The 26,863-nt window shown below is 41.1% G+C and overlaps 2 protein-coding genes across 2 annotated transcripts in view; both read right to left on the bottom strand.

Annotated features, from left to right (window-relative positions):
* The window catches only part of jmy (junction mediating and regulatory protein, p53 cofactor), a 32,326-nt gene extending 15,560 nt beyond the window's left edge, over positions 1 to 16,766 (bottom strand). Inside the window, exons 1-2 of the mRNA XM_053479274.1 lie at positions 15,174 to 16,766; positions 1,977 to 2,150 (exon numbers count right to left, since the gene is read on the bottom strand). Coding sequence (XP_053335249.1) covers positions 1,977 to 2,150; positions 15,174 to 15,929 — 930 coding nt within the window. The 5' untranslated portion in view covers positions 15,930 to 16,766. The remainder of the gene's footprint in view (positions 1 to 1,976; positions 2,151 to 15,173) is intronic.
* Positions 16,767 to 19,162: 2,396 nt separating this feature from the next.
* bhmt (betaine-homocysteine methyltransferase) lies at positions 19,163 to 23,901 on the bottom strand. The gene is made up of 8 exons (XM_053477892.1): positions 23,774 to 23,901; positions 23,416 to 23,548; positions 21,601 to 21,713; positions 21,149 to 21,340; positions 20,874 to 21,021; positions 20,509 to 20,691; positions 19,942 to 20,170; positions 19,163 to 19,723 (listed from the first exon to the last, which is right to left on the bottom strand). The coding sequence occupies exons 1-8, from the start codon at positions 23,795 to 23,797 to the stop codon at positions 19,546 to 19,548; spliced, it is 1,200 nt and encodes a 399-aa protein (XP_053333867.1). The 5' UTR covers positions 23,798 to 23,901; the 3' UTR covers positions 19,163 to 19,545.
* Positions 23,902 to 26,863: the final 2,962 nt, after the last annotated feature.

Here is a 26,863-nt window from a genome sequence, read left to right as displayed (position 1 = left end):
AATTCAGAAGGTCACACTGTTACACTTGTGTATCTCTTTCTCTCTCTCGTTCACACACTTCTATCCTGTCTCTGTTAAGTCTCACTCTCCGCCTCGTCTGTGTCGTCTACCCCACCCCTCTCTTTCTCTCTCTCTTTCTCTGTGTCCCAATTCCCAGTCACACACTGCCTTTAATATAATTATCCCAGTAGCTTATGAAGGTCACCATGGCAACCTGGCGCAAGTGGGGCAAACAGGAGGTCATGACCACCACTGATTAAACAATGCATCCTGAAACTAAATTAAAGAGAAAAATTTGTAAGGAGATCAAAGTTTACAGACAGCTACACAACCAAATGCAGCGATCCCGTGTTCACATCATGTTCATAAGAAGAAAAGCTTTTATTTACATTTGCCTCTCTCTGCTTGAGAGAAATCAGATGGAAAGATTAGCGCTTTTGAATCAAAACAGAACAAAAGTTGCATTGCAAAAATCAAATAGAATCAATTCGGGTCTATCCATGATTCACAGTTGTACTCGACATTTATTAAACAAAATAGTATATAAATGATGAGGAAATGCTCAAAACATGGATTTTTCTAATCATTATATGGAAGTAGTCCCACAGATACAAACATTCGAGTTATGAATTTCCGCAGATATCCGCGGTTCTATATAGATGCAAACAAATACCGGATGTGTGTTTGCTGGAGAAATGAGTCGGCCTCACTGGTTTCAATGAATCAGTACGAGAGCATGATGATAGAAAATGTCTGTCCTGTAAAGCTGTGCTGATGGTTAATAATCCTAATTTAAAAAAAAAAAAAAGTTGACAGTCAAATACAGTGGAAAACAGCTCTGAGACAAAATGGCATCCGGGATTCCCAAGGCGTAGTAGAGACAACATTTCACTGTGAGATTCATTTTCCTTTTGGCAAGATTACAGTCTTTGGCCATGATGATGGTAGTGTGCGGAAAGGGGACAGAGATTAAGTCAAGTGGATCGGTATGCTTTACACATTGTACAGTATATTCGTGTCAAAGGCGTACAAGACTCACTTTGTCATGAGACTTAAGAACATACCCGACTTAAGAACAAACTCGACTTACGAACGAACGTGCTCCCGGAACAGAACTTGCGCGCAAGTCGGGACTACCTGTACCATTTGGTTCAATAAATACAACTGTGAATCGTGGGTAATCTGACGAATTGATTTGTTGTTTGATTCTTGCGATGCAACATTTGATTTGATTCTACCTAAAAGTGCTAACCTTTCCTGTCTGATTATTCTCAAGCAGCTATATTTCTTAGAGGTTTTAAACCTGCAATAAAAACAACTAAATATATCCAGTATGCATTGAAACGCTGTGTAACAGTTTGTGTTAGAAAGTGTTTAAATGTAATGTCTTGTAAGAAGTGATCTAAGTAATCTTCTGCTCCACTCTCTGGTCCAGCAGGTGGCAGTATTGCCACCAACCGCACATACTGCCGAAAGAAGAAGTGATAATCTTGCAGAAGTGTGTGTATTTGTGCATTTTCAAGAAATCTGTCGAACCGAAAGTAAGTGTGAATCGAAAACTGATCCAACGATTCAGTCAATTCACCAACAAAGGATTGATTAAATTGCATAATGGATTACATATGGTTTTATTGCTTTGTTATTACAATATACAGTTCAAAATGTGATCTATAACAGGTAGAGTATTCATAAGTATTCACCCCCACCCCTTATTACACATTACAACCTGAAACTATACATAAATAAATAAATAAATAAATAAATAAATGCAAAAAAAAAAAAAATTCCTTTACACATGTACATAGGGAGAGTGAGACTGTGTGCATGCGTGTGTGTGTGCGTACACATCTGTATGCTCAGCTCCTTCATTGAGAATGTGTATTAAACACATGGTTTGTTCACAAGTTTGTTGGTGTAGATCCTTAAATATTTATAGTGTGAATGTGTGTGTGTGAATGTGTGTGTGTGTCTGTCACCTTTATTTGCTGTCGGCGCAGCATGGCGAGCTCTCGCATGTCTCTGAAGGGCTGCAGCAGGTAGTGGTAGAGTTCGGTGGTGGCCTCCACCAGATCGCTGTATGCCTCGTCCTGCTCAGAGTACAACTGCAGGAGCTCCACCATGCTTTCCATACCTCGCTGCTTCTCCAACAGCTACAGAGAGAGAGAGAGAGAGAGAGAGAGAAAGAGAGATTTTTAGTTAAAAAAAATATTTAGAAAAAAAATCTAATTCTTTTTTTTACCTTTTTGAAAACAGCAATTAAAAAATATATATATTTATAACTAGTAAGAAGTATCAAAACGCTAACGAAAGCAATACTAAAACTTTCATTCATCCCTGTTCACTACGTATATATTAAATACGCATTTATTGTGTTAAATTTTCCTAACGTTCATTTTTTTTTGTGATGAGCTAAAACGGTTACTACACAAGGCACCAGCGATCACCAACAGCGGCTCGTTTGACCAGGATTAGCCTCGTCTTTCTGCTGGATCATTGATGACGACAAATCTCTTCTCCTTTTTTTTTGTGGGCGGAAACTGATAAAACTTTTTTCCAGGTTTTTGACCTCGTGTGTTGTTCCGTTTCCATGGCGGATGGTTCGGTTTGACATCCAGTCTGAGTTCACACGCAAGAGCGCCGCAGTCACAGCTCAGGAATTAAACAAACAAACAAAAAAAAACAACAAAAACAAATAAACAAACACAGAATTTACACAGTGGGACAGATGTGGTGGTGTTTTCACAGTCTAGTGGACCTTCCAAAAAAATGGAAGCACATCAGCGCTGTAAAACACGCAACTAAAAAAAGCATCAGAAGGCCATTCTGTCTATAGTCTTTCTTAAGCTCTCTCTCTCTCTCTCTCTCTCTCACACACACACACACACACACACACACACACACACACACACACACACACACACACTATGGTGCAGCGCTCAGAGAGGAAACACTGGCTGATTCAGCTCCAACACTGCTTCCTCTGTTTACCTTAGCTGCTGGTCGCCGTGGAGGAGGAGGAGCTCGCCGCCCAGCCGTGTCAAAGGTCACCTCGGGTAGAGCCAATCACGCCTCGCTTGTAACTCCTGACTACTTACAGTGGGTATGTAACTCCCTCATATGCCCCGTCAGTCTCGCGTGTCCTCAGTAAACCCTTTAATAAAGAGATGTGCCCTCTGTGCCCGTCAGGCATAACGAGGAGGCGTGGCCTATGTACATGTACCTGTCCATGTATGTACTCAGGTACATGTCTGGAGTCGAATGTGTTTTCTGTAAGAACTTAAAATTAAATATTATTGAAATTATTTTGACACTACTAGCGTTAGTACGCCTCGTTTGACGGGAATAAACGTTTTTTGAAGTAGTTAAGGGGTTAAAGCTAAATAATAATAAAATAATAATAATAATAATAATAATAATCTGATCATCTTTAATGTAATCAGTAATATTATTATTATTATTATTATCATTTGAGGTTGAAGCTCCACGACTCCAGTGTGTTAAAATTCATTGTTATTGCAGCCATGAAAACTAATCCCAGTAAGAATATTCGGTTTAGTTTTCTACTTAATATCTATTGGTGCAGATGTTTGTTTACATTAAGCGAGTAGCGCATTAGTATCTTATTTTAAAGTAGATTATTAAATCCCACACATAACTGTTCATAACATCGCTTTTACTCAACATTTAGATTTCACTAAATTCACTTTCATTCAAAATTGAATGAAAATTCAACATGTTTTGGCATTAAAGACTTATCAAAGCAGTTCCTGGGAGGCCAGCGTTTCGGACGGGAAGCAGGAAGTTCCACCATGAGAAAACGTTCCAGCTTGATGGTATCCAAGGGACCGGTTTTGGTTCCTCCAATGCATGAAACAAAGTTATTGAAAGAGCGAGTTCTGACAAAACCTTTCTTTTATTTATAAAGATTATATTTCTAATGAGAAATGTACACTCAGTGTTGTGCACCACACCTGTATCTTTATTCTACCAATTCCCACTTAGATTTATTTACACTACATCAAAAAAAAAATAAATCCACAATAAACATTTATGCATCCTGGAGAATGAATTGGATCCAGGACACACATCCTCACGTCTGCGCTTCACCTGTACCTGACCTGCCTGAACACGCAGCACCGAGTACACCTGCGCAAACATTAAATATTTCCTAGGCAATAAAACGTAGCCCGCACACACACGCACAAACACACTCGTATGAGAGTGGCAATGCTAATCTGGCCTAAGGTTTACCGTAACCATAAAATGACATCCATTAGGGTGATAAATCATGATATTATTACCCAAAATGCACTGTAAATCTGATTTATAACCGTTGTACACCTTTATGTATGGCGTTTTGTTTTACCTGTATTAAAGTATCCAATCATAATATGATGCGTGTTCAAATCAAACCGAGATGTGTGATAAAAATTCTGCTGAATGAACTCGTAAAAGTGATTGACGTTTACATAAAAAACTTCAAGCACAGTCCGGAAAACATGTGAACGGTGCAAACATTTTAAAGAAATCCTTTTGACATCTAAACTGAAGATAACACTGCATATATCGTTTTTTTACCCTTATGCTATGTATAAAAAAACTATAGTGTGCTGCATTTATGAAATCAATGAACTGCTACAGGAAAAACAAAATCTCATTTCTGCATGCAACAAAAGATTTTGAACTCTAAAAAAACAACGTTGTGTTGAAGGTTTCTTTTAAATCAAATACTCAATGTCTATTTGCGTCCTCCTCGTATTTAGGAAATAAAAAGCCGAACTTAAATTATAATCTACAGCAAAGCAAAAGATCACCATAATCTTCAAATTTAAGATTACATTTAAAAAACTAACAAACTCAGCAGAGGGATGAAAGAGCCACATGGGTTAACGTCCCCTGGCACAGAGGAATAAACAGAGTGTCTACCTTTCATAACTGTTTTTCTGTTCTTCTGCACAATAAAAAAATCACAGTTTGATTACTCTTACATCTCGGATGGGAACATGCCAAAAGTTTTGGGCGCTTTGTAATTCCAGGTAAAACGTAACTGGCACCGTTCATATTTAAACCATTATATTCAGTATCTTTAACTGTATGTAAGTCTGAATGCATTTAAGTAGGTGCGCTTTTTTATTACGTTAAATACTGCTAACCTACACATAGTTGTTTACTCTGACTGTGTGTCACATGAAGCTCCAATGCCAGCCAAACCTGACGCACAAGGATGTGGTCTTTGAGACCTGAAACAAATAAACAAGATCCTCTGATTGAAGCACAACTTTATTATTAGTGCCCTCCTGCGGGCCTGATCATGCGCTTAACATACGCTGATTCTTCACACGGACATCGTTACCCAATTCAAGGCTGTCTAGACTGATTACACAACACTTCCTACATACGTAACATGTTAATGTCTGGTTCACCTTTATTTGTATACAATGAACAAAAACAGACAAAAACCTTCAAAACTCACTACTTTGAAGAAGCAAAGTTAGATAAAGGTTCTCCAAAACACCTCATAACCGAACTTAAATAACCATAACTGAAGTTAACTTATTAAAATGTTATTATTGTTTCAGCACAATAATGCTCCGTAGCTCACAGAGATTAATATTAACATTGGACGATGTATATTTTAAAGTCAACGGCTTCGTAGTGTAACGGTTTACAAAACTCACAGGCTGTATTTCTTTTCCTTTACTATTTATAAAGAAAGAAAGTATCGACGTTGTGGGAAAGAAACAGCCAATCAGAATTTCCCCTGACACATTGCGAGCAGTGTTGCCAGATTGGGAAGGACTCTAGTAACCTGGCCACTTTTATTTCTTTTGATCTTGGGCTGGTAATCAAGTGATCTTCTACTGTAGATCAACAGTTGACCTACAGCAGAAATTCTAGAACTGATATTATTTTTTGTGGGTTTTCAGCATTTGATGTTTTGTTATGGTTACGGATCTGGCAACCCTGTGTGGGCAACCCTCAGCGAGCAAAAATATAAATTATAGTTGTACTGAAAAACCGCGTTCTCTTAGTAATGAAGGCCAAATATAACGGCATACTTTGCCAGTAAATCGGTATTTCATACTGTGATGATTAAACTTTGCAGTTATTCCACCGTCACACTCGTTACCCTATTGTAATCATTAACTTTTCTTTTTTTATTGTTGTTGTTTGCTTAATTAAACAATTTCAGCTTCAGCTAATATGTGTCTTGTTGCCATTAATAATAAAGGATTAATCAATTATTCATTGTTAGCATTTTCAATAACCCGAATGAGTTATCCTTCCTAAATAGTTGAAAGAGGAAGCACTGAAAGTACTAAATATTTATCCATGGAAATTCAAATGATTTAAGTCATTTTTAACTCATCCTAACCCTGGTTTAGACACATTGTTTCTCTTTTGCATTGATCTCCAATCAGCTGAATAACCACTGTCCAAAGCAGAACGAGAGAAAGATTAGTCTGCACGCTCAAACACGTTTCTGTCTCAGTGTGGGGTTTCCTTCCACCTGTTTTTATTCAAATGTTCATTTTGCATGTGAATAAACCTGAATGGACCCCAGAAACTCCAACAAGCAAACAAGCATACAGTATATATATATATATATATATATATATATATATATATATATATATACATACACACAATGTACAAAAGTCTTCAACCAGGCTTGTATTTATTTATTGTAGTTCCTGTGCCTGAACAGTTTCAGAGGAATGTTTTTTGTTTGTTAAGTCACACAGTGATCTATGAATCTTTTAAGAATTAAAAAACCCTTTAGGCATGAACCAGTGAAAAGCAGGTGCAGATGATGACAGAAGATCAGACCTGTAATAATTATACTGCTGATGCTGAATACTGAATGGTTGGAACAGACGAGACGGGAAATCGCTGCTGAGGTTGGTACTTTAAAACAACCCACTTTTTTCTTTTTTATAATAATCTAATAAGGAAGGTGAAAGTTTCATAAAGAGAATCATTACTGGTGACGAGACACGGATTCATCACTGCGAGTCTGAGAGTAAACAGCAGAGACTGGAACGGAAACATCCATAATTACAGACTGACAAAAAGTTGACCATCAGGTGGAAAATTCATCAACGCTTACAGTTTTCCTGAATTCTCAAGGGCCAGAAGTATTGGAACATTATCAACAGTGCCCGTTACAGTGAGACGATTATTGAAGGGCTGAAGCCTAAACTTCGGATTAAACGCAGTGGACTGATATCCGAGGGCATCGTGATGATGCACATTGTGTACATCTATGTGTGCAAAAACTTGGTTTTAAGGTGTTAAATCATCCTCCCTATAGTTCTGATCTCGCTCTATCTGACTTTCACCTCTTTGGTCCCCTGAAAGCAGCCCTATGAGTGAAGACAGCGGTGCATTCGCGTCTCACAGCTCAGCCTAAATCATTTTTTTAATGAGGGAATACGAACGATTTTTGACAGATGGAAAAAGTATTTTTAAATGTCAAAAAACGATAGAATAATTCTACTGCTAAAAGGCGGATCACTTTTTATTTACCCTCGTACATACCTCTATCAATAGCTACATAGCTATATCAATTCTATTTCTAAGGAAAGGTTTGTGTCTTTGTGCTTTTCCTAATGTGTTCAGGAAATTATGGCCAGAGTTTGTACAAGTTAAATTCATAGCAAATATACTTTTATACCTGTAATGGACGGTGATAAAATTCCCCACAGGAAAAGCAAAATCCTAGTGGGTTTTTTTATCCACAGTACATCCCAGTATGTCAATGTGATCACACATCATTCTCGGTGTAGCGTCCACACGATCGGTGAGGTAATAAAATAAAGAAGTGTCCCTGTGTTTTTGTTTCTAATTTTACTCTGAAGTTAAAAAATATAAATAAAAAAAAAGACAACTAAGAATACAATAAAACAATAATCACAAAGCCGATAGACTCGTTTCTTTTCTTTTTCCAGATTTGAGGTCGACCTGACTGCATAGGAAGTAACCATGGACAGTGTCACGGCGTGCGGCTGTGAATTCCATGCCAGCGGGGCACTGCCCACCAGAACTGCACGTGCACAACCTTCCTTCCCTTTCTTTTCATCCTCCCTTTTTTAATACTTACCTTCCCTATTTTCCCAAATAAATTACCCTTTTCCCCTTAAGACCTCGTGTCCAAGCTTTACGGTGCCGCCCATGCAACGGAGGGTTAAACCCGTTACAACAGGAATAAAATCTCAGACAAACACAAACCCTGTCCAGATTGCTCTGTAATCTATCTTCTGTTTTGCATTTATATCAAAGCTCTGTATTGTTCTACCATTTCATCATTTCCTGTATCCACTCCTTTAGTTTTTTTTCCCCCACCCAAGGAAAATCGGACGAAGCGTTTCAGACAGAGGAAGCGGAGACAAGTTCGCATGTCCAGGTTGTTCGGTTACACGAGTCCACGTAGTGTCTCTGCGCTAACCACAAAAACATGTTTGCACACGTCGAGGACGTGTTGATGAATGATATGCGATGATGTCACCTGTTACCTAAGCTGCATTTTTTTTTCTGTCCTGCAGGTTTTGCTTGTTGGGTGAAAAAAAAAAAAAAAAAGGCAGATTGGAAAAAAAAAAAAAAGCGCGTTTTGTTCCCAGTTCAGGAGCTTAGCTGATAATTCACGAATTTAAACGTCTTCTGTACACTCATGAACGTGTGTTAGAGTGGTCTTTTTTTTTTTTAATGAGATGCTGTCAGATGACTACGCTTTACATCATACGGGCTTGTGACCTCACGTTCCATTTACACGTCAGCAGGAGACTGCGACACACGCTATAGCCATCCGTATGACTCATTCGCACTTGTGCTTTTGTTGCCTTTTTGAAACGTTAGCCGTGTAAAATAGAGAGCGTGAGAGAACAGCTTCTCGCGATCCGTTCACGCTGCGCTCGCAGGACGTCGTGTAAGGCTTCGAGTGGATGTTTTTGGAAAAGAAAAAAAGAAAAGAAAAAATAGAACGTGATGAAATGTTTAATGTTAATCAGATGTGAGTGCTTTATGTGGGAGCTAATCTGAGCTGATCCCACAACAGCAGCTGCCATGAGAGACAGAGAAACAATCTGAAACAGTCATACGTCATCAAGGCTGAACCAGACACAGACCTCTGCGCTCTCTCCCTCCCTCTCCCTCCCTCCCTCCCTCCCACACACACACACACACACACAGATCATAAATCCATGAGCTAGGCCTCCGTGCAAGTAAAACTCCTGCATGCTGCGTGTCTTCAGTGCCGGGAAACCTATCTGACGAGGACAAAAAAAAAAAAAAAGGTTTCGCTGACTCCAGATAATAACATGCTGAGCTAGCTAGCTAGTTGTGCATGTATACAAAAAGACGCAACGTAATACGACCATTTAGCACATTAACCGGAAAAAAAAAAATCAGCAAGTTAGGTTTTATCTTGTGACCTGTAAATGGCGCTCCTTACACTGAGACTTACTGATCTGTCTTTTGGTAAAGTTTAGTGTCAACGTTTGCATAAAATGTCCAAAATAAATAAAGAAATCTGCAGAATTTAAATAATTTACAAATGTCTTTCTAATGGAGTGCGTATGATGATTACCCGTTAGGGACGATTAATTGTGACAATGAAATTGCTTGATTACTGGAAAATATGAGGCGTTTGTGAAAATTTATGGTTGTGTGAAGCGGACCGACAAAAGTGCTACCAAATGTTTTATTCCACTTTTACCGTAACAACTTGCTTACGTTTTCAAATACATTTGTATTTAATAATTTTTTGTTTAACATGATTGGAGTTGTGTGTTTTAATCTTTCACGCAATTTAATCGCTCGTTTGTTTTAGACGAGTCAGTTAATCGACTCAGCGGGTCAGTTTTTGATTCAAAGTCAAAAATTATTATCCGCACTTCTTCTTCTTTGTTTTTCGGCTGTTCCCTTTCAGGGGTCACCACAGTGAATCATCTGCCTCCATCTAACCCTATCCTCTGCATCCTCTTCTCTCACACCAACTAACGTCAGGTCCTCTCTTACTGCATCCATAAATCTCCTCTTTGGTCTTCCTCTAGACCTCCTGTCTGACAGTTCCAACCTCAGCATCCTTCTACAGATATTCTTACAATCTCTCCTCTGAACATGTCCAAACCACCTCAATCTGGTCTCCAAAACATCTAACATGGGTTGTCCCTCTGATGGACGCATTCTTGATCCTATCAATCCTTGTCACTCTGGCTACAGAATTTATTCCAATTAATTTTTAGAAAAGACAAACATTCTTTTTTTGACATAATTTCCTTGCTTTTTGATATTGTACAATGTATTTTTCTCAAATTATATGTGGAATGTCTACGAAACAGGTTCATATTAAGTGTCGTTCTACCATCAGCCTCTTGTTTGAGGTTAATGAGACAAAAACCTGCAACTTGTCTTGCAACTGGAAAACCCTTAAGGCCTCTGCGCTGAAGATTTTCCAGCATTGGAAAAGTTTTGAACAAGCGCAAAGTGGAAGAGGAAATTACGCTCTGGATTTAAGTGGTTTTGTCAGTTGTAGAAATACAAATGATGGCGAGAGAGAAAGAGAGAAAGAGAATAATTATGTACGTCTGTTATTTTTAACATCTTATATATATTGACTAAATCAATCACGACCCCCGGAGTAAACTGTTTATGAATCGTGGCCAAACTGTTCCAACACTCTAAATATTGACTTGGCTTAAGATCAGCTGTGCAGGCGGCGGCGTGTTTAACGCTATCAGCCTGATCCCAGCTGCGCTTGATAACGAAGCACTTTGCTGCCAATCTGACTCGGCATGCTGCGATCCTGCAGACGATCCCGGAGGAGTCTGGGAAATCTCAGCTTCTAATGAATGCGCTCGCTCAGCGCCGACACCGAGAGCTGACGGAAAAGTGGTGGGAAAAGATCTCGGCCGAGCGGCTCCTTTGAAGAACATGAGACGCCGTGTTGGAAACGCGGCATGCCAGTGTCCCGAACTGGACTTAAATGGATTCGGTCTAAATAGCAGCCATCGTAGATGTCTTTCTCTTTAACATCACATGCTATTCCTGAGTCAACTCCCTCTATTATTCTCATTTTAGGAGGGGGAAGAAAAAAAAGAGGGTTCTGCTTTTTTTTCCAGGGACCCTCACCAACCGATACACACTTGGGACGGGACTAGTGCGTCACTTCCTGTCTGGAAACCATTCCACACGGTCTGTAAGGACTTCCTGTCTTTGTTGCTTTAAACACCCTTGAAACTTTGATTCTCTCCACACAAACTGTACACTGTTCCTCGGGCCTTTTTGACTTTACACACACACACACACACACTCTTGTCAGTATCACCCCCTTTTTTAACCCTCCTCCTCCTCGTCCTGACAGAACAACAGGATTAAAGAGGGCCTTGATCTCGCCACCTAATGCTAGATGTCAAGACAACCTGCTGCGTGTGTGGATTTCTCTTTATATCTGCGACATTGGATCTATACCTGCTTCGCTCCAGACATTAGATGGGATCGATGAAGCACTTAGAATTTATTAAAAATTTAAACAAGACACACCTTCGTATGGACAGAAGACCAAATATAGAGGTGTAAAGTGTTATAACTGATCGTACGGAGAAATAAAGACGAGGTCGGGTGATTTATTGACACGGGAGATCGCTTTGTCTCTGTGTTGGACTCTCAGCTGAATGTTGTCAACAATATAAACATAAATCATGTGAATTCATTTCGGTTCTTTTATGTCTGTGTGTTGATGTGAAGTTTTTGCTTCATCCGTCCTTCTGTCTGTCTGTCTGAGATTCGGATCTCTTCCTCACAGCGTAGTGTGTTCAGACCTTGTCCTGGGTTAAAAGGTCAAAACTACACAAGCTGACCAGCTCTAGGTGGATAATCATTGTCTAAAACTGTTTATAGAGAAAGCGAGAACGAGCCGAGGGAGACAAAAGAAGGAGGAGATGATGAACAGGCCCACGACGCCAAACAAAACACTCCATCTCACGCGGTTACAGGAAATGAATCGACACCAAAGCGATATATTACGAAGCACAACGACGCACCAGCTCTGACACCACGTGCGCATAAAATATTTATTAAATAAATACTTTTTGTCTGTTTATAGTGTAACTGTGGAATTTCCTTGAAACATGTTAGCTCCTGGTATTTGTTGTGACGGAAAACAAAGTTAAAGACTGCGTCTGAATGGGACAAAGCACTGACGCTAGAGACTCCTTCCAAAAAAAAAAAAAAAAAGTTAAACAAACATTTACACACACAATTAATCAAAAACATAATTAAGACCTGTGCGATTATTTAAATCGTCCTGTTCTTATTATGGGTAATATAAGCATAGTCGTGTGTTTAAGTAGAGTTTGTCGATAACTTCAAAATTCGTTTGTTTTCTAACATAACGAGTTAAACACATATTGTCAATCATCATTTGGTGCATTGAATAGTTACGTATCTAAATGTACGTGTTTAAATCTTAATCGCAAAATGTGTCAAAATAATTACATTTATCGACTTATTTTTAAATCAAATTGCGCAACCCTATCAATACAGAAAAACATCATGTCAGTAAGCACAGAGTTAACATGTTCTGAGAGCATTGATATAAAACCTGTGGTTCACCTCGTAGCAGAAATTTGCTTTTAGATCCGGAAACCGGAGTACCCGGAGGAAACCCACTGTGTTTAGAGAGAACATGTACAGGCCCGAGGCGTGACTCGAACACAATCAAATATTCATCTGTTAAGAATAGCTATATAGTTATTTAGGGCCCAAGCACTATAGGGTGCGCAGGACCCTCTTGTTTTTCCTAAGGATTCTTTTTTTTACCATCATTCTGGGCTTTTTTGAGCTCAAAAACTCATGAAAATTGGCAGACAGGTTGGAATCTGCTTTTAGGATGTCTGAAAGTCTGGAACACAGGCGTGGCACGGGACCCTCAGGGGCCCTCACACGAGATAAGCTGCTTAGTTCATACACACTTGCATGTATGCACGTAAAATCCGGTACACATTTAGAGCTCATTGAGCTGAACAACTTTCTCAATTCAACAGGAAGTCAGTTATTTTAGGGCATACGCAAAAACGCACTCGATGGATTTTGATACACTCCTCCTAGGGGATTTATACCATCGCCACCAAACCGGGCCGATGTGATCCAAAGACATTGGGGATGCCCTAAACTTATGCCGAAAAGTGGTTAATAACTTTGTGTTATTATGTTCAGTGACATCATCTCTTATGCACACACAAACATACTCACACATCACAAATGTTAACACACAGACGCCACACACACAAAAACCCTGGGCGGAGCACCTGGGGTGGTTATGGCACAGGGTGCTAGTTGATTGCAACTACATTGTTCTATTTAAAATAATAAGAGATAAAGAAAAGTTTGTTCCAAAGCAAGGTGATCATCATCTGTCCTCGTCTAATTATCTAATTAACTGTCTAATTATCTCCACTTAATTACGGTTCGGTTCATTTGAACACTTTTACCACTCCGTCATGCTCACACAGACCAAACCCTCTTGCTGATATTATATTTTTCCCCCGAAAACATTCGCCTTTAGCTCACCTTTAACTCGGCACAAACTGCTGACTGCAGCAGAACAGATCGGGTTTCAGTGAGATAAAGGTGAACAGATGGCAGTTCGAGGGTTTTTCAGGAAACAAAAACACACTGAGAGCTGCTGTGCGTCTCTAGCCGGAACTCAAACACTCCTGTACGTTCATTTTTCACCCGAACGCTCTCTCTCTCTCTCTCTGTGTATGTGTGCAATGAATTAAAGGCCTTGTTTGCAGACGCTCTGTTTTTAGAGCTAACGCACCAGAAAGAGCAGTCTGTACTCCTGAAACGCAACACGACACCGAAGGTCTGCAAATCGATCGATTAAATATTTAAAGATGCGGGTCCTTGAGCCACTTTTGGAACACGACCCGTGATGATGTACAGGCGCCATCACACACACACACACACACACACACTTTGACATGCTATGTTAAATGTAGTAGGCTATATATATCAGGTATCTGGTTCAAAGTTGAAGAGCACAAAACTGAACAAAGCCCTAGTTTCCAGGAACCGCTGCGTTTTATCGGGAGATCCAGGAAATGTTTTGCGATTTTTATTTGTCCTATAAAACACCTGACTCGTCAAACAGCGATCAGGTGTTAAGTTAAGAAACAGCTCTGACCCACTTCCTCCACATGATTATTAACAGAGGAGCTGAGTCGTGTGTGTGTGTGTGTGTGTGTGTGGGCGAAAAAAAAAAAACAAAGAATAAATTACATTGTTGTCACAATTTGAATGTCTTGTCTTATTTGTCTTAATTCAAGAATAACTTTCTTTCTTTTAGAAAATGTACATGCATGAAGGAAAAAGAGTGATTTAAACACAATTTATAAAAAAAAAAAAAAAAATACATACATACATCCTCCTGTACTCAATTTAAAGCTGATAGATATATCATATTATATATAATAAACTCAGGAGCTCTTCCAAGCTAAAATAAAATAATAAAAAACCCTGTAAGTGAAAAGATTTTAACATCAAACCACATTTCTTGGGTAAACATTCCTATGCATGATTTTATTCGTATTCTTTTAAAAAAGTGCACCAGAACTCAACCGATTGAACTAAAACAGGGCGTTAAGCTCTACCACTTGTTCTGCTTTGCATTAGTTTGCATCATTTAAAAAAACTTAAAGAAATTTTATGAGGGCTAAAAATAATGTGAGGTTATACATCGTTATGATGTCACAGTTTTGGACACTCGATTTAAGGTTTCTATTTTTTGTTCTCCCGGACAATACGTGTACTTCAAGTGTCCCTCATCCTGTCTACTCAAGGGTTGACTTTTTTATTATTATCGCCATAATATTTAGCGTTAAAAGAGGGCAGCAAAGTGGCGCAGTGGTTATCTAGGTTCGATTCCCACCTCGAGTCTAGACGTGTGCATGGAGTTTACATGTTCTCACAGTAAGTGCATGGTGGGTTTCTTCTGGGTACTCTGGTTTCCTCCCACAGATTAGGCTAGTGTTCCCAAAACTGCCCGCAATGTGTGAATCTGAGTGTGTGTGTGTGTGTGTGTGTACATGCCCTGTGATGAATTGGCACCCTGTCCAGGGTGTACCCTGACAATGAGTGGGTGAGTGAGTGTTAAGAGAGCATCGTCTCACCTCCTGCAGGCGCTTTTTCTGCCGCTGCAGTGCGTCCTCGTAGCCCTTCTGCCGCAGCTCGCTCAGGCTCTCGTAATACTCCTCGGAGTCGTCCCCGTCCGCGAACAGCACCTGGGACAGGATCTTCCAGCCGCACGTGTCCAGCGCGTGTCCCAGGTAGACCTGCAGCTGGTAGCAGAGCGCCTCGGTGTCGCCCCGCCGGGTGACCTCGGGCACGCCGAACAGCACCGACCACACGGCCGACTGCTGCTCGAGCTCGGGGAACGGCGGCAGGCACGGCTCGAGGTCCGAGTTGACCGCGCACAGTTGCGCATGAGCCGCGCGCAGGTCCTGGAACGAGAACAGGCCGGCCCAGCTCGAGTCTCCGCCGAGGAGTGCACTGGAGTCCGGGTCACCAGGGTCACCAAAGTCCGGGTCCGGGGAGCGCGCGTCGGGCTCGAGGATCTCGAGATCGCTGGTTTTGCTCGGGCTGCCGCGCGCGGGCTTGGCCACGGGACGCGTATCGTGATGAGGATGAGGAGGATGAGGAGGATGCTGCGGCTGCGGCGGCGGAACCGCGCTCTCCTCCGTCACCGAGTCCCGAGCCGCCGCGCTGCGCTTCTGCACCGTCCGGTCGTGACACGTGACCGCGAACTTGCCCTCGATGTCGTTCCAGGCCACGATGAAAACGAATTTATGCTTCTCTTTTTCCTCGAAGACGTTCGGCCTTACCGAAACCCAACCGGACTCCAGAGACTCCTCCATGCTGAAGGACATCAGATGGTTAGCTAACGCGGCTAACAACAAACAAACAACAATCCAACAGCAGCTTCAAACAATCCACGGACTAAAAAAAGAAAGAAACAAAAGAAATATTAAAAGAGAAGAAATGAAGGAAAAACGAATCCGTTTTCCGATGTCAGTTCGACGATGACGTCGTGGTGAAGCGTGTCCGTTATTGTGTGACCGTTAATTTAAAAATAAACCGTCAAAACCGTCAAAACTACAGATTAAAATAAACATCTCGCGCGCGCTCCTGACTCCGGCCCGTGTGATCCGCTGAAGCCCGTCTCTCTTCATCTTTTATCTTTTACTCTTTATCCTTTATTCCTTGTCCTCCTTCTCTTCTCATCGCCACCTGTTCTCTCCAGTACCTGTTTGTTTGTTTAGAAAACTATCCGCCTCTGTTGATGATGTTGTTGTTGTTTATCCTGTCCCGCACGCAGAGAGAGGACAATGCGGCTCGGGCTCGCGCGCTGCTCACCCGGTCACGTGGGAGGATCTGTTTACAAGCGCACGGCGCGTCAGGGTTCTGCTGTGACGTCAGGCGCTCGAGAGGGCGGGCGGGACCAAGGCGTGCAGCTCGAGCGCTCCTTCCTGTCCACTCTCAATCACAGGCAAAAGCGTGACGTCACACGCCAGGCTTTTATTAATTAATTAATAACGGTTAGGTGTTAGAGCTAGCTAGCACAGGCCTAAAAACGATTTTTAAAGATTTTAAATCACAAATATAAAAACAATAATAATAATATTAATAAAAATGTCGCGAAATCTACTACTGAGTGTGTGTTGAATCAGCAGAATCATCAGCATCCGTTTCTCTCTTCAACAGTCTGTTTTTATCCGACGCCAGCGTCTCTGACTGGTGACGTACAGGAAGTGGACCACATAAACATCCGCGCACGTGGGACACGCACTGTGCGTGCTGACATCACTGAAAGCTTTATTCAGTACCTCACATATTAAAAACATATTAAAGTACAAATTCTAATCTTATATCAAGAGAGAATGTAGCGAAAAACGGGGAATAAGTAGGTTAATTTAACAATATTCTAATAACACTAAAATGTTCTTTATGATAATAATAATAAGAAGAAGAAGAATTATAATACAATGCATTTTTATGGTATATATTTTTAACAAAACAATTAGTGTCTGTAGTACTGATGACAATGAAATAACATGCATGTTCATGTAGGTAAACAGGGCTTCTCGAACTGCCCAAAAGGTACAGGGAATTATTTACATAATATGTTTTCTATTTATTTATAAAAGTATAACATACAAGTAATTTTACAACTATTATTATTATTATTATTATTATTATTATTTATTTCTATTATTTATTCACTCACTCACTCATTATTTATATTGGTTTATTCTGTAGACAGGGTCGCAGGGAGGTACACCCTGGACGGGGGGTCAATCAAGCGCACACTCACACAAACACTCGCTTATTCACACACTATGGGCAATATGGTAACGCCCATTAATAACCCTACTCTGCCTGTCTTTGGACAGTGGGAGAAGTGGGAGTATTCAGAGGAAACCCACCATGCACAGGTAGAACATGCATTTTCATCCATACAGACTCGAGGTGGGGCATGAACCCTGACCATAGAAGTGCGAGGCCACCACCCAATCCTAATTATGTATTCATTTGTTTTAGTGTTATTGCACATTTATTGGGGCAGTGGAGGCTCAAACGGTTAAGGCTGTAGGTTGCTGGGTTTCTGATTGGAAGATTAGGGGTTCGAGGCCTAGCACTGCCCTTGAGAAAGGCCCTTTACCCTATCTGTAGTATAAGTACTAATTATTTATTATAGTTTACAAGAGTTATAAACAGTCTGACCTATAGTCCAACCTTTTCCGAATATGAAAAAAAAAACTTAATTCCTTTAGATGTTCTATTTAAAAGGGTTTCTAATTGCTTTACAATAAATAATTGATGATCTAGATCTTTTTGCACACTTCTACCTAATGGCATTTCTTTTAACACATGCAGAGATGACAAGCTGCTTCTTCACATGTCAATTGAGACCTTAAAACCGGAAGTGGTCTTTTAAAGGAGCATTTTTACCTAAAGGCCACTAGGGGGCGATGATTACTCAGACATCAGCTTTATCACAGTAAAGTACAGTAGGTGGCTTTATTAGTACTGTACTGTAGAGATCTCTAGATGACGATAGCTGCTACAACCAACAAATATTATCAATTGGGTGGCATTGAACTTATTATTTTAATTATTTAGTAGTAGTAAATATTTTTGTTGTTTTAAAAAACAAAGCAACGATGATCTGGTCCAAGCACATGTCTATGCTGCCAGGGCGCACCAGAAAGACAGTGGGCACGGTGGGGACGATGCATTTAAAGGGGATATTTGTCATAACGTGACTGAAAATTATCTTGATTATGGCATTGTGTAATTTTTTTTATTGCCAATACCAAACAAAATTTATGCTTCAGATTTCATTGACCTCATTGATCGTATAAATGCGCTATGCAAAATCTCCTGTGAAGGCCCTGTGCCACACCTGGGGCCCAGATGCTCAGGTGTCCTGGCAGCAGATTCCAACATGTGTGCTGATTTTTATGACTTTTTGAGCATGATAAGACCCCCAAAAACCACGGATGATTTTTTAAAAATCTTTAGAAAAACAAAAGGGGACCTTCATATGACATCAGCACTATCAGAGCTCTGACATTATAGTGGTGAAGTCATAGTTCTTGGGCCCTAAATATAAGAAGAATCATTTGGGTCATGTTCACAATGGTTTATGTCTTGGTATTGTCAATAATAATAATAATAATAATAACAACAACAATTAATAATATGAAGAAGAATCTTTTAATCTTTATTTTTGTTATTTTAAATAACTTTACCTTCAGTTTTAATAACAATGAATTGTGTCAAATGATGTTTTATTTTTAAGGTAACAAAACGGTTTGTTTTTAATATGTTGCTGTAAACAATAACAGACATCCGTCTATCACCTAGAGCATGTTTCCTGTGTGTGTGTGGTGGTGGTGGTGGGGGGGGGGGTGTTGGGAGTGGGCGGGGGGGTAACTCCCTTTTTATAAGTTTATAGAGAGCTGTCTTCCATCATCATCAAACCCATCTAGAAGTCTAATGACCAAAACAGGAGTACAGTTTCTCTTTTCTTTTTGCATTATTATATTGTGGTTAAATGCAAACTAAGGGTAAAGTAAGAACAGACAAAAGAGAGGCATTGTATTGAACTGTTTAATGAAGCATTAAGTCAACAACAGAACGCTAAACCTCAAGAAATCATGACTTGACCAAACACTGAAAACCTGGAGTGTTCAGCAAACCTGGAATTTTCAAAACAACGGCTGAAAGGTGGTCATGCCGAGATTTAAAAGTACCGTCTAGAGTCATCAGACGGGTGGAATCGACTTAATAGAAAAATGGTCCTGGAAAAACATAGCAATATGAACAATGTGTTTCTGATAATACACAAACAAACAAAGAAAGAGACCAAGTAAGAGAATGAGGTGTTGTCTTCTTCAATCTCTCCTCTCCTCGTCGTTTCCCACACTCTGGTGGCACAGGTGAGTGTCAGGTTTTTCCTTCATTCATATTCCACACCCCTCACTTGGTTTCGGACTTGGCGAACAGCGGGCGCAGCTGATCCTGAGTGGTGGCCTCTTTCTGCTGCATCAGGTCCGGGTGGCCTTTAGTGACGCCCCAGCTGTCTGGGTGGGACATGGATGGGCAGAACGGGCGGCCGGAGGCGGGCTTCAGCTTCTCCCAGTAGTCACGACGAGCTCTGGGTGACAAAACGTTCACGTGAGGGTTGCATTAAAGTAAAAGCATGGAGGCTTAACACATAATAACGGAGTTAACGGAGTTCAGTGGAAAAGTTCCGCGATGTCCATGCATCTGCTGACAGGCTATGGTCTTCTGGCAAAACAACGCTTTCCTAATTTACCTTGCATATTAGTAATCAGGGAACTTCAAGAAGCAAGCAGAAAAACTTGGGGTTACCTTGCACGGACCCAGGGCTTGGTGTGCATCTCAAGACCGCTTCCCCACTGGCCATGCTTCTGCGAGCCCTCGGGCAGGAAGCCGCGCTCTGGAGCCAGCTCCTCGGCTATCGCACGGATGTGGTAGGGCTCGAACCCGCAGCAGCCTCCAATAAAGTGAATACCAGCATTGTAGGCCTCTCTGGCATATTGCTGTATGTCCCAGCGAGTCACCACTCTGGGCTCCAGAGCTGTGAGACACACAGGCAAAAAGTTGATGTTGGCTACCTTACAGAATAAAGTGCATAACTGCTCTCGTTTCTCTGATCACTGATGCTACAACATTACCTACTGGAGGAGGTTATCTACCAGACTGAACAAGCCTAGCATACAGTAATTTGATCTTTAGCAGCACTTGAGATACCTAAAGGTCCAGCAAATAAGAAGTTTTATGTTTGACCGGATTTTGCATGAACCGTCCAAAACTGGTGCTTCATATTGTACATCATATTTCTTATAATCTGCATGCGACAGCAGACAGCGAGGTGCATACAGCATTATGTCCGAGAGAGAACGAGTAAATGTTTACCGAACGGGAACTCGGGCAGGTCGATGAAGCCTTGGCAGCCACAATCAGGCGTGTGGTAGGCCAGAGGCTGCACCATATAGTGAGCTTTGAGTCCGGCCTTCTCCACTCCTGCCTTCATCATAGCCACAGTCTCCACGCAGGTCTTTGGGTCAAAGTGGCAGTTCACACCCACGATATCGGCACCTGGGGGCAAATGGAAAAAAAAAAATCTAGCTGAATTACAAGCATATACTATACATACATATATTTTCATTTATTCTTAATTTATCCGCAATATTTTATCTTTATGATCTCAAATAAGGACAAAAGACAATTCATAATCAAATGACCCCACGAGGAGGACAGGACAAACCCAACCAACATACCAGCCTTCACCAGACGAACGGCGCACTCTCCGGGGCTGACCCCGTGCATGTCTCCCATTGGTCCGATGCACATGGTGGCAGCGACAGGTTTCCCAGTGGCCTTCAGGACTTGGACTGCCCACTCAGCTTCTTCCACGTGCTCGAAGTACTGAAGAATAAAGCACCACATTTAGACAACACTACTGTAACTTGCACACAGATCGATTGAACATTCGATTAGACATCTTTTTTTTTTTTACTGTATACATATTCAGGGCATGACACGACTGCCTCACCTCTGCGATCAGGAAGTCTACGTTCTTCTTCATGAAGACGTCCATCTGCTTCTTGAAAATGGCCTTCACATCTGTCTCGCTTTTACAGCTGAGGTAAGAAGGGGTCTGAGAGACTCCGCCCGCCACCAGGCCGTCGCCCTCATTGGCGACCTCCCTGGCCAGGTCACAAGCAGCCTCGTTTACTTGCACCCCCTGTTGGCAGGGAAAAGGTGTTACATGTTCTAGTTTAAATATTATGGTGCAATATTATAGTCCCCCAAAACACCGATTTCTTTTTCTAAACACACCCCAATTTCAATATGTCTAATAAATTCTTAGTGAATGTAATTCTTCTTGACAAACATTAGCCCTAATGCCCCTTGCTGCCAAGTTACATATTGCAATTGCACACATCACTTAAAGGCTAACTTTAGCCGGAAGTCCAAGTACAAGTATGAATAGGAGAGCCTTACAGTGAAGCCGACAGTGTTGCCCCTGTTCTCAAGTTTGTCGTCGCTGGCATAGAAGGTAAAAGTCTGCATGACATTTGACCCTGCTCTCAGGAATTCTCTGTGCAGCTGTCGCACTAAGACGAGATGTTATACAGAGAGAGAGAGAGAGAGAGAGAGAGTGAGAATCTATTCACAGCTGTTGACTAGTCAGTTATTTTGCATTGCATAGAAATCCACACACAACCAGTACATTATACAGACTCACACACTGAACTAAAAACAGACTTTACCAACAGGCTATAATGATATATGGGATTTCCCCTGATGTCTACATTTAAAATAGAAAATAAAGTGTAAGGATCTCTCATGTACAGGCATACGAGAGGCCTGGAGCCTATACTAGGGCACTAGGTGGGATGCACCCTAGGCAGGCTGCCAATGCATCGCAGGGCACAAGTACACCACACACACACACACACACACATACACTACGGGCAATTTGGAAATGCCAATTAGCCTAATCTGCATGTCTTTGGACTGTGCGAGAAAACCGGAGTACCCGGAGGAACGTGCAAACTCCATGCACTCAGACCCCGATATTTAGGCAATTTTAGAGGATTTAAACATCCATTTTGGTCATTAGCGTGCACTATTCCAATAGAAATTGTTTTTCGTTTAATATGTCAATATGTACAACCATTATATATGTCCATGAGAGATGTATTAAAATCTGGTCCAAAATTGCTCAATTAATTTGATTAGGTATCATGTACATTGTTGGATTTTAAATCTGATGTATCTACAAAAAAAAAAAAAGGTTGGGGTTGGTGCACGTTTTCATTTAACCAATCGGGAAACACTTGATGATCTGCAGCCTCAAAAGCTGATAAAACTGAACAATCCTGTAATGTTGACAGGGTGAACAGGGTTGTTCCTGGAGATCTCTGTGTCCTTTAACTAATCCAACATGCTTGATGCTGGCAGTTAAGCTTTGAACATGACAGTCAGGTGTGTTGGAGATTAACTCCTGGAGTTGGGAGATCTCTGGAGATGCATTACAGCATTATTTCTTTCTTTGTATGTAGATTTGGGTGTTTATATCTTTAGGCGTACAACATGGTTCATCTGGTGATGTCTTCAACCAGGAAGAAGTTTGGCAAAAGATGTATAGTTATATATCAGAGTTTTAAAAGCACACACATTAAGGGCAATTTGGAAATGCCAATGAGCCTAAACTGCATGTCTTTGGACTATGGGAGGAAACCCACCAAGCACTGGGAGAATATACGACTCAGCTTCTTTACTGGTACAACACTCAGATATGATCCAACAAGGACAGTTTGGAATAATCTTTTTTTTCAGTTTTTGCATATAGAAATAGAAGGAGGAGAGTTTAATTATATTACTTACATACAATACAAGTTTTGCATCAACCTAATTTCAAGAGTGGAATGTCTTGGGTCTTAAAAGCCGCTTTAAAGATACTCAGGTGGTGCGTCATTACTCACGCACTCGCTCCTCACCTATACCGCTTTATCCTGCTTACAGGGTCACAGGGAGCCTGCAGCCTATCCTAGGAGAATTCGCGCTTGAGGTGGGGGACACCAGTCCATTGCAGAGCACCCACACACACACATACACACACACACACACTGAATGCCAAATCAGCCTATCTGCATGTCTTGGGAGGTAACCGGAGTACTCGGAGGAAACCCACCACAGGGTGAACATGCAAACGTCAAGCACACAGACCCGAGGTGGGAATCGAACCCTCGACCCTGGAGTTGCAAGGAGACAGTGCTGATCACCACGCCATTACAGTAGATTAGCACTCACCTGCTTCGGGGTGCTCAGCTGCGGCTTCAGGAGTCCAGGGGCCGGCTTTGACGTAGCCTCTCTTCTCCAGGGCGAAGACGAAGCCGCCGTCTCCAATCACAATCTCGCCTGCATTCAAGCGCTCCAGGATGCCCTACAAATAGATGGCTAAATAAATATAGCTAGATAGATAGATAGATAAATTGATACCCATCAGCATACATTGCATTGTGCAGGTTTATCGGATGATTTCTTTAGACGTCTCCGTGCGTAAAATACTAAAACTTTCACACCAAGACGCACACAAATTTCCACTGCATGGCTTTTTTTTTTTTAAAAAAAGCTATTTCCAAATAAATAAAGAAGGCTGGAAGTTTACCTTCTTTGATCCGGCGGGTGCCATTTCTTTTGCAGATCTTAAGTCTTGCAATGGAAAGTGTAAAGAGTTATTTTCGGAGAAGCCCTACCCCTGCCCTAGCGCTCTGCTTGCTGGTGAGAGCAGAACTCACAGACCAGCTGTTTATATCTCTCTGAATAAGAGGAGGAGGTAGAGGAGGGCTGGTGGGTGTGGAGCTCACTCCAACCCTGTTCTCGCACTCCAACCCTGTTCTCGCACTCCAACCCTGTTCTCGCACTCCAACCCTGATCTCGCTCCTTCTGCATAATGAATAATCCAATCATTTTTTTTTTTCGAAATCCACAGGACTAATCTATGAATTGACATTCATATGTTTATTTAGAAGTGAACTGCAGCATGCAGAAAAGATCTCAGGTTGCAGAGCAAGCAGAGTTAACGTTCAAATGAAAGCACACACTTTTCAAAGTGCTGTTTTTTTAAAATGTCAAAGATTGTTGTTGTTGTTTGTTTCTTAAAATGCTTTCCTGCTACAGCACACATTAATGATTGCACAAATCGAGTGATTCGATGATATACAAATTGACAATCAGCAGGTTCAAAGATCATCACAATAGACTACTCTTGTTTTTTTCCCCCACTTTGCAACATAGATGATAAAAAGATGCTGACGAGTCAGAGATATTTCAATGCGTGGAGTACAAGCTGTGTAAATCACTTAAATTCAGCACGGGAACGGATTACCAACTGGTTTGTGTAACAGATTGACTGAGCATGGTCACAGGTCAAAACCTTTCCACACACACACACACACACACACACACACACACACACACACATACATAGTCTTCCAGAGGAAGGCAAAGTGCCCAAACCCCCCAGCCACTGGACGCAGTGTCGGTTCCAAGCCTGGATAAATGGGAAGGTTGCGCCAGGGAGGGCATCAGGCGTAAAACCCGTGCCAAGTTGTTGTGCGGACTGGATATTCCGCTGTGGTGACCCCTTGCCAGGAGCAGCGAAAGACCAACAACATATCATGTCTGGCTGTCCAGAAAACAGATAACACAAAGCAATAGAGGGATAGATAGATAGATAGATAAATAGATAGATAGATAGATAGATAGAATGTTATTGTCATTGCATAGTACAGGTATATATACACACTTATTTTATATACATTAATCTTTACACACACTACTTTTATATATTATACATGCAGTAATAGAAATTTGCAGTAAAAATTAAATACGTAAATGTTAAAATAAAATGTTGTTTATCAATCACGCTCTGTGGTAATCTATGTTACAAAAGTCTTGTTTTCCTTCCCTGTCTGAGCTGTGATATTAAAAAAGGCACACATCATGCCCACTTTGGCTTGTACCTAACTCAGCAAATAAAACGTGGTTGCCGGTTATCTTTAGTTGAAAGTACACAGCTGTCTGTCTAGATCTCTGCACACACATACACAGTTTCACAATGCATAAATTGGAAAAACATTTTCTTTTTAAAGATTATTAAAAAACACATAAATAATGCACAACAACATACAGATGCACATGCTTTTTTGTATACAACCGACTCAATACATAAAATAAGGACAAAATTCTGCAAGCATGCACTTCTGTGTAGGGGTGAAGTATAGGGAACAAGAAGGACTACATGATAAAAATCCATACCAACACCCCCATACACCCCCCCCCCCCTCACCCCATGAGGTGTGTCTGTCCTGTAGTGACCTGTTTAGACTGGATTTTACTCACCAACTGGTCTTGAACCCTTCGTAGCTTTGGCTCCAGTTGCACCCAGCAGCAGACACTTTCCCACAAGCGACATAGCAAGGTGATCAGTTACAAATCTCCATGCTTCACAAACAGATAAAATAAACTTGGACTTGATTTGCAGGAATATTCCTGCAACTGTTACAATATGCATTATACTGTACATAAATAATGGCTTTGTAATTGTAACACAGATGAAGTTTAATTGAATCTAATCATATCACTCACATGTTATACCGCTTAACCTGTACAGGGAGACGAGAAGCCTACAGCCTATCCTAGGGATCTTGGGCACGATGAAGTACAGATGCAGGGGACACAAGTACACATACATACATACATACATACATACATACACTTTGGACAATTTGGAGACACCAAGTAGTCTAATCTGCATGTATGGGAGAAACCGGAATACCCGGAGGAAACCTACAAAGCACAGGGAGAATATGCAAACTCCACACTTACAGACCCGAGGTGGCACTCGAACTAACAACCCTGGAGGTGCGAGGCAACTATGCTAACCACTTAACATCTAATAATATAATTTAAATATAACGTAAATCATAAAGCTGTTTCTTGATTGATTCATTTTAATAAGAGTAATTGTTGATGTGTTGGAGGTATTCAAAAGACGTCTGCAGTGTCAGCACTTTGTATAAAGCAGAGGTAAAGCTGTAACTTTTTACTACAAGACAGATCACTTTTGCACTTTGCAAGTTTTCTCTAACTGGACAATCCTTCACAATTTTTCTCACAAAAACAAATTTATATTTCAGAAATCTTACAGCTTAATTAAAAAATGATGCATTTGTCTTCTATAACGCTTTATTCTGTGTACAAGGTCACAGCGGGCCTGGAGCCTATCCCAGGAGACTTAGGGCATGGGACGGGGTGCCCCCTGCATGGGGTGCCAATCCATCGCACGCAGAGCAGACACACTACAGATAATTTTGGGAATGACAATTAACCTAATCTGCATGTCCTCGAACTGTGGTTGGAAACTGGAGTACCTGGAGGAAACCCACCGAACACTGGGAGAACATGCCAACTCCGTGCACATGGACCTGAGGCGGGAATCGAACACACAGACCCTGGAGATGAGAGGAGACAGGGCTGACCACTAAACCACTGTGCATCCACCTAGCATCATGAATGAACCTTTTTTATTATTTATTCATGTTTGCTTTTATACTAGTGTATATTCTTACAGCATCATCATTTTTAAGAGATTTTTGCACTGGATCAAAAGCTGAATATGAGGTTTGAATGCACTAATAAGACACCAATACTAACATTTTACAGCCGTGGCCAAAAGTTTTGAGAATGACACGAA

The sequence above is a fragment of the Clarias gariepinus genome, chromosome 19, assembly GCF_024256425.1.
Source record: "Clarias gariepinus isolate MV-2021 ecotype Netherlands chromosome 19, CGAR_prim_01v2, whole genome shotgun sequence".
Lineage (NCBI taxonomy): Eukaryota > Metazoa > Chordata > Actinopteri > Siluriformes > Clariidae > Clarias > Clarias gariepinus.
This window is presented reverse-complemented; position numbering and strand designations above follow the sequence as displayed.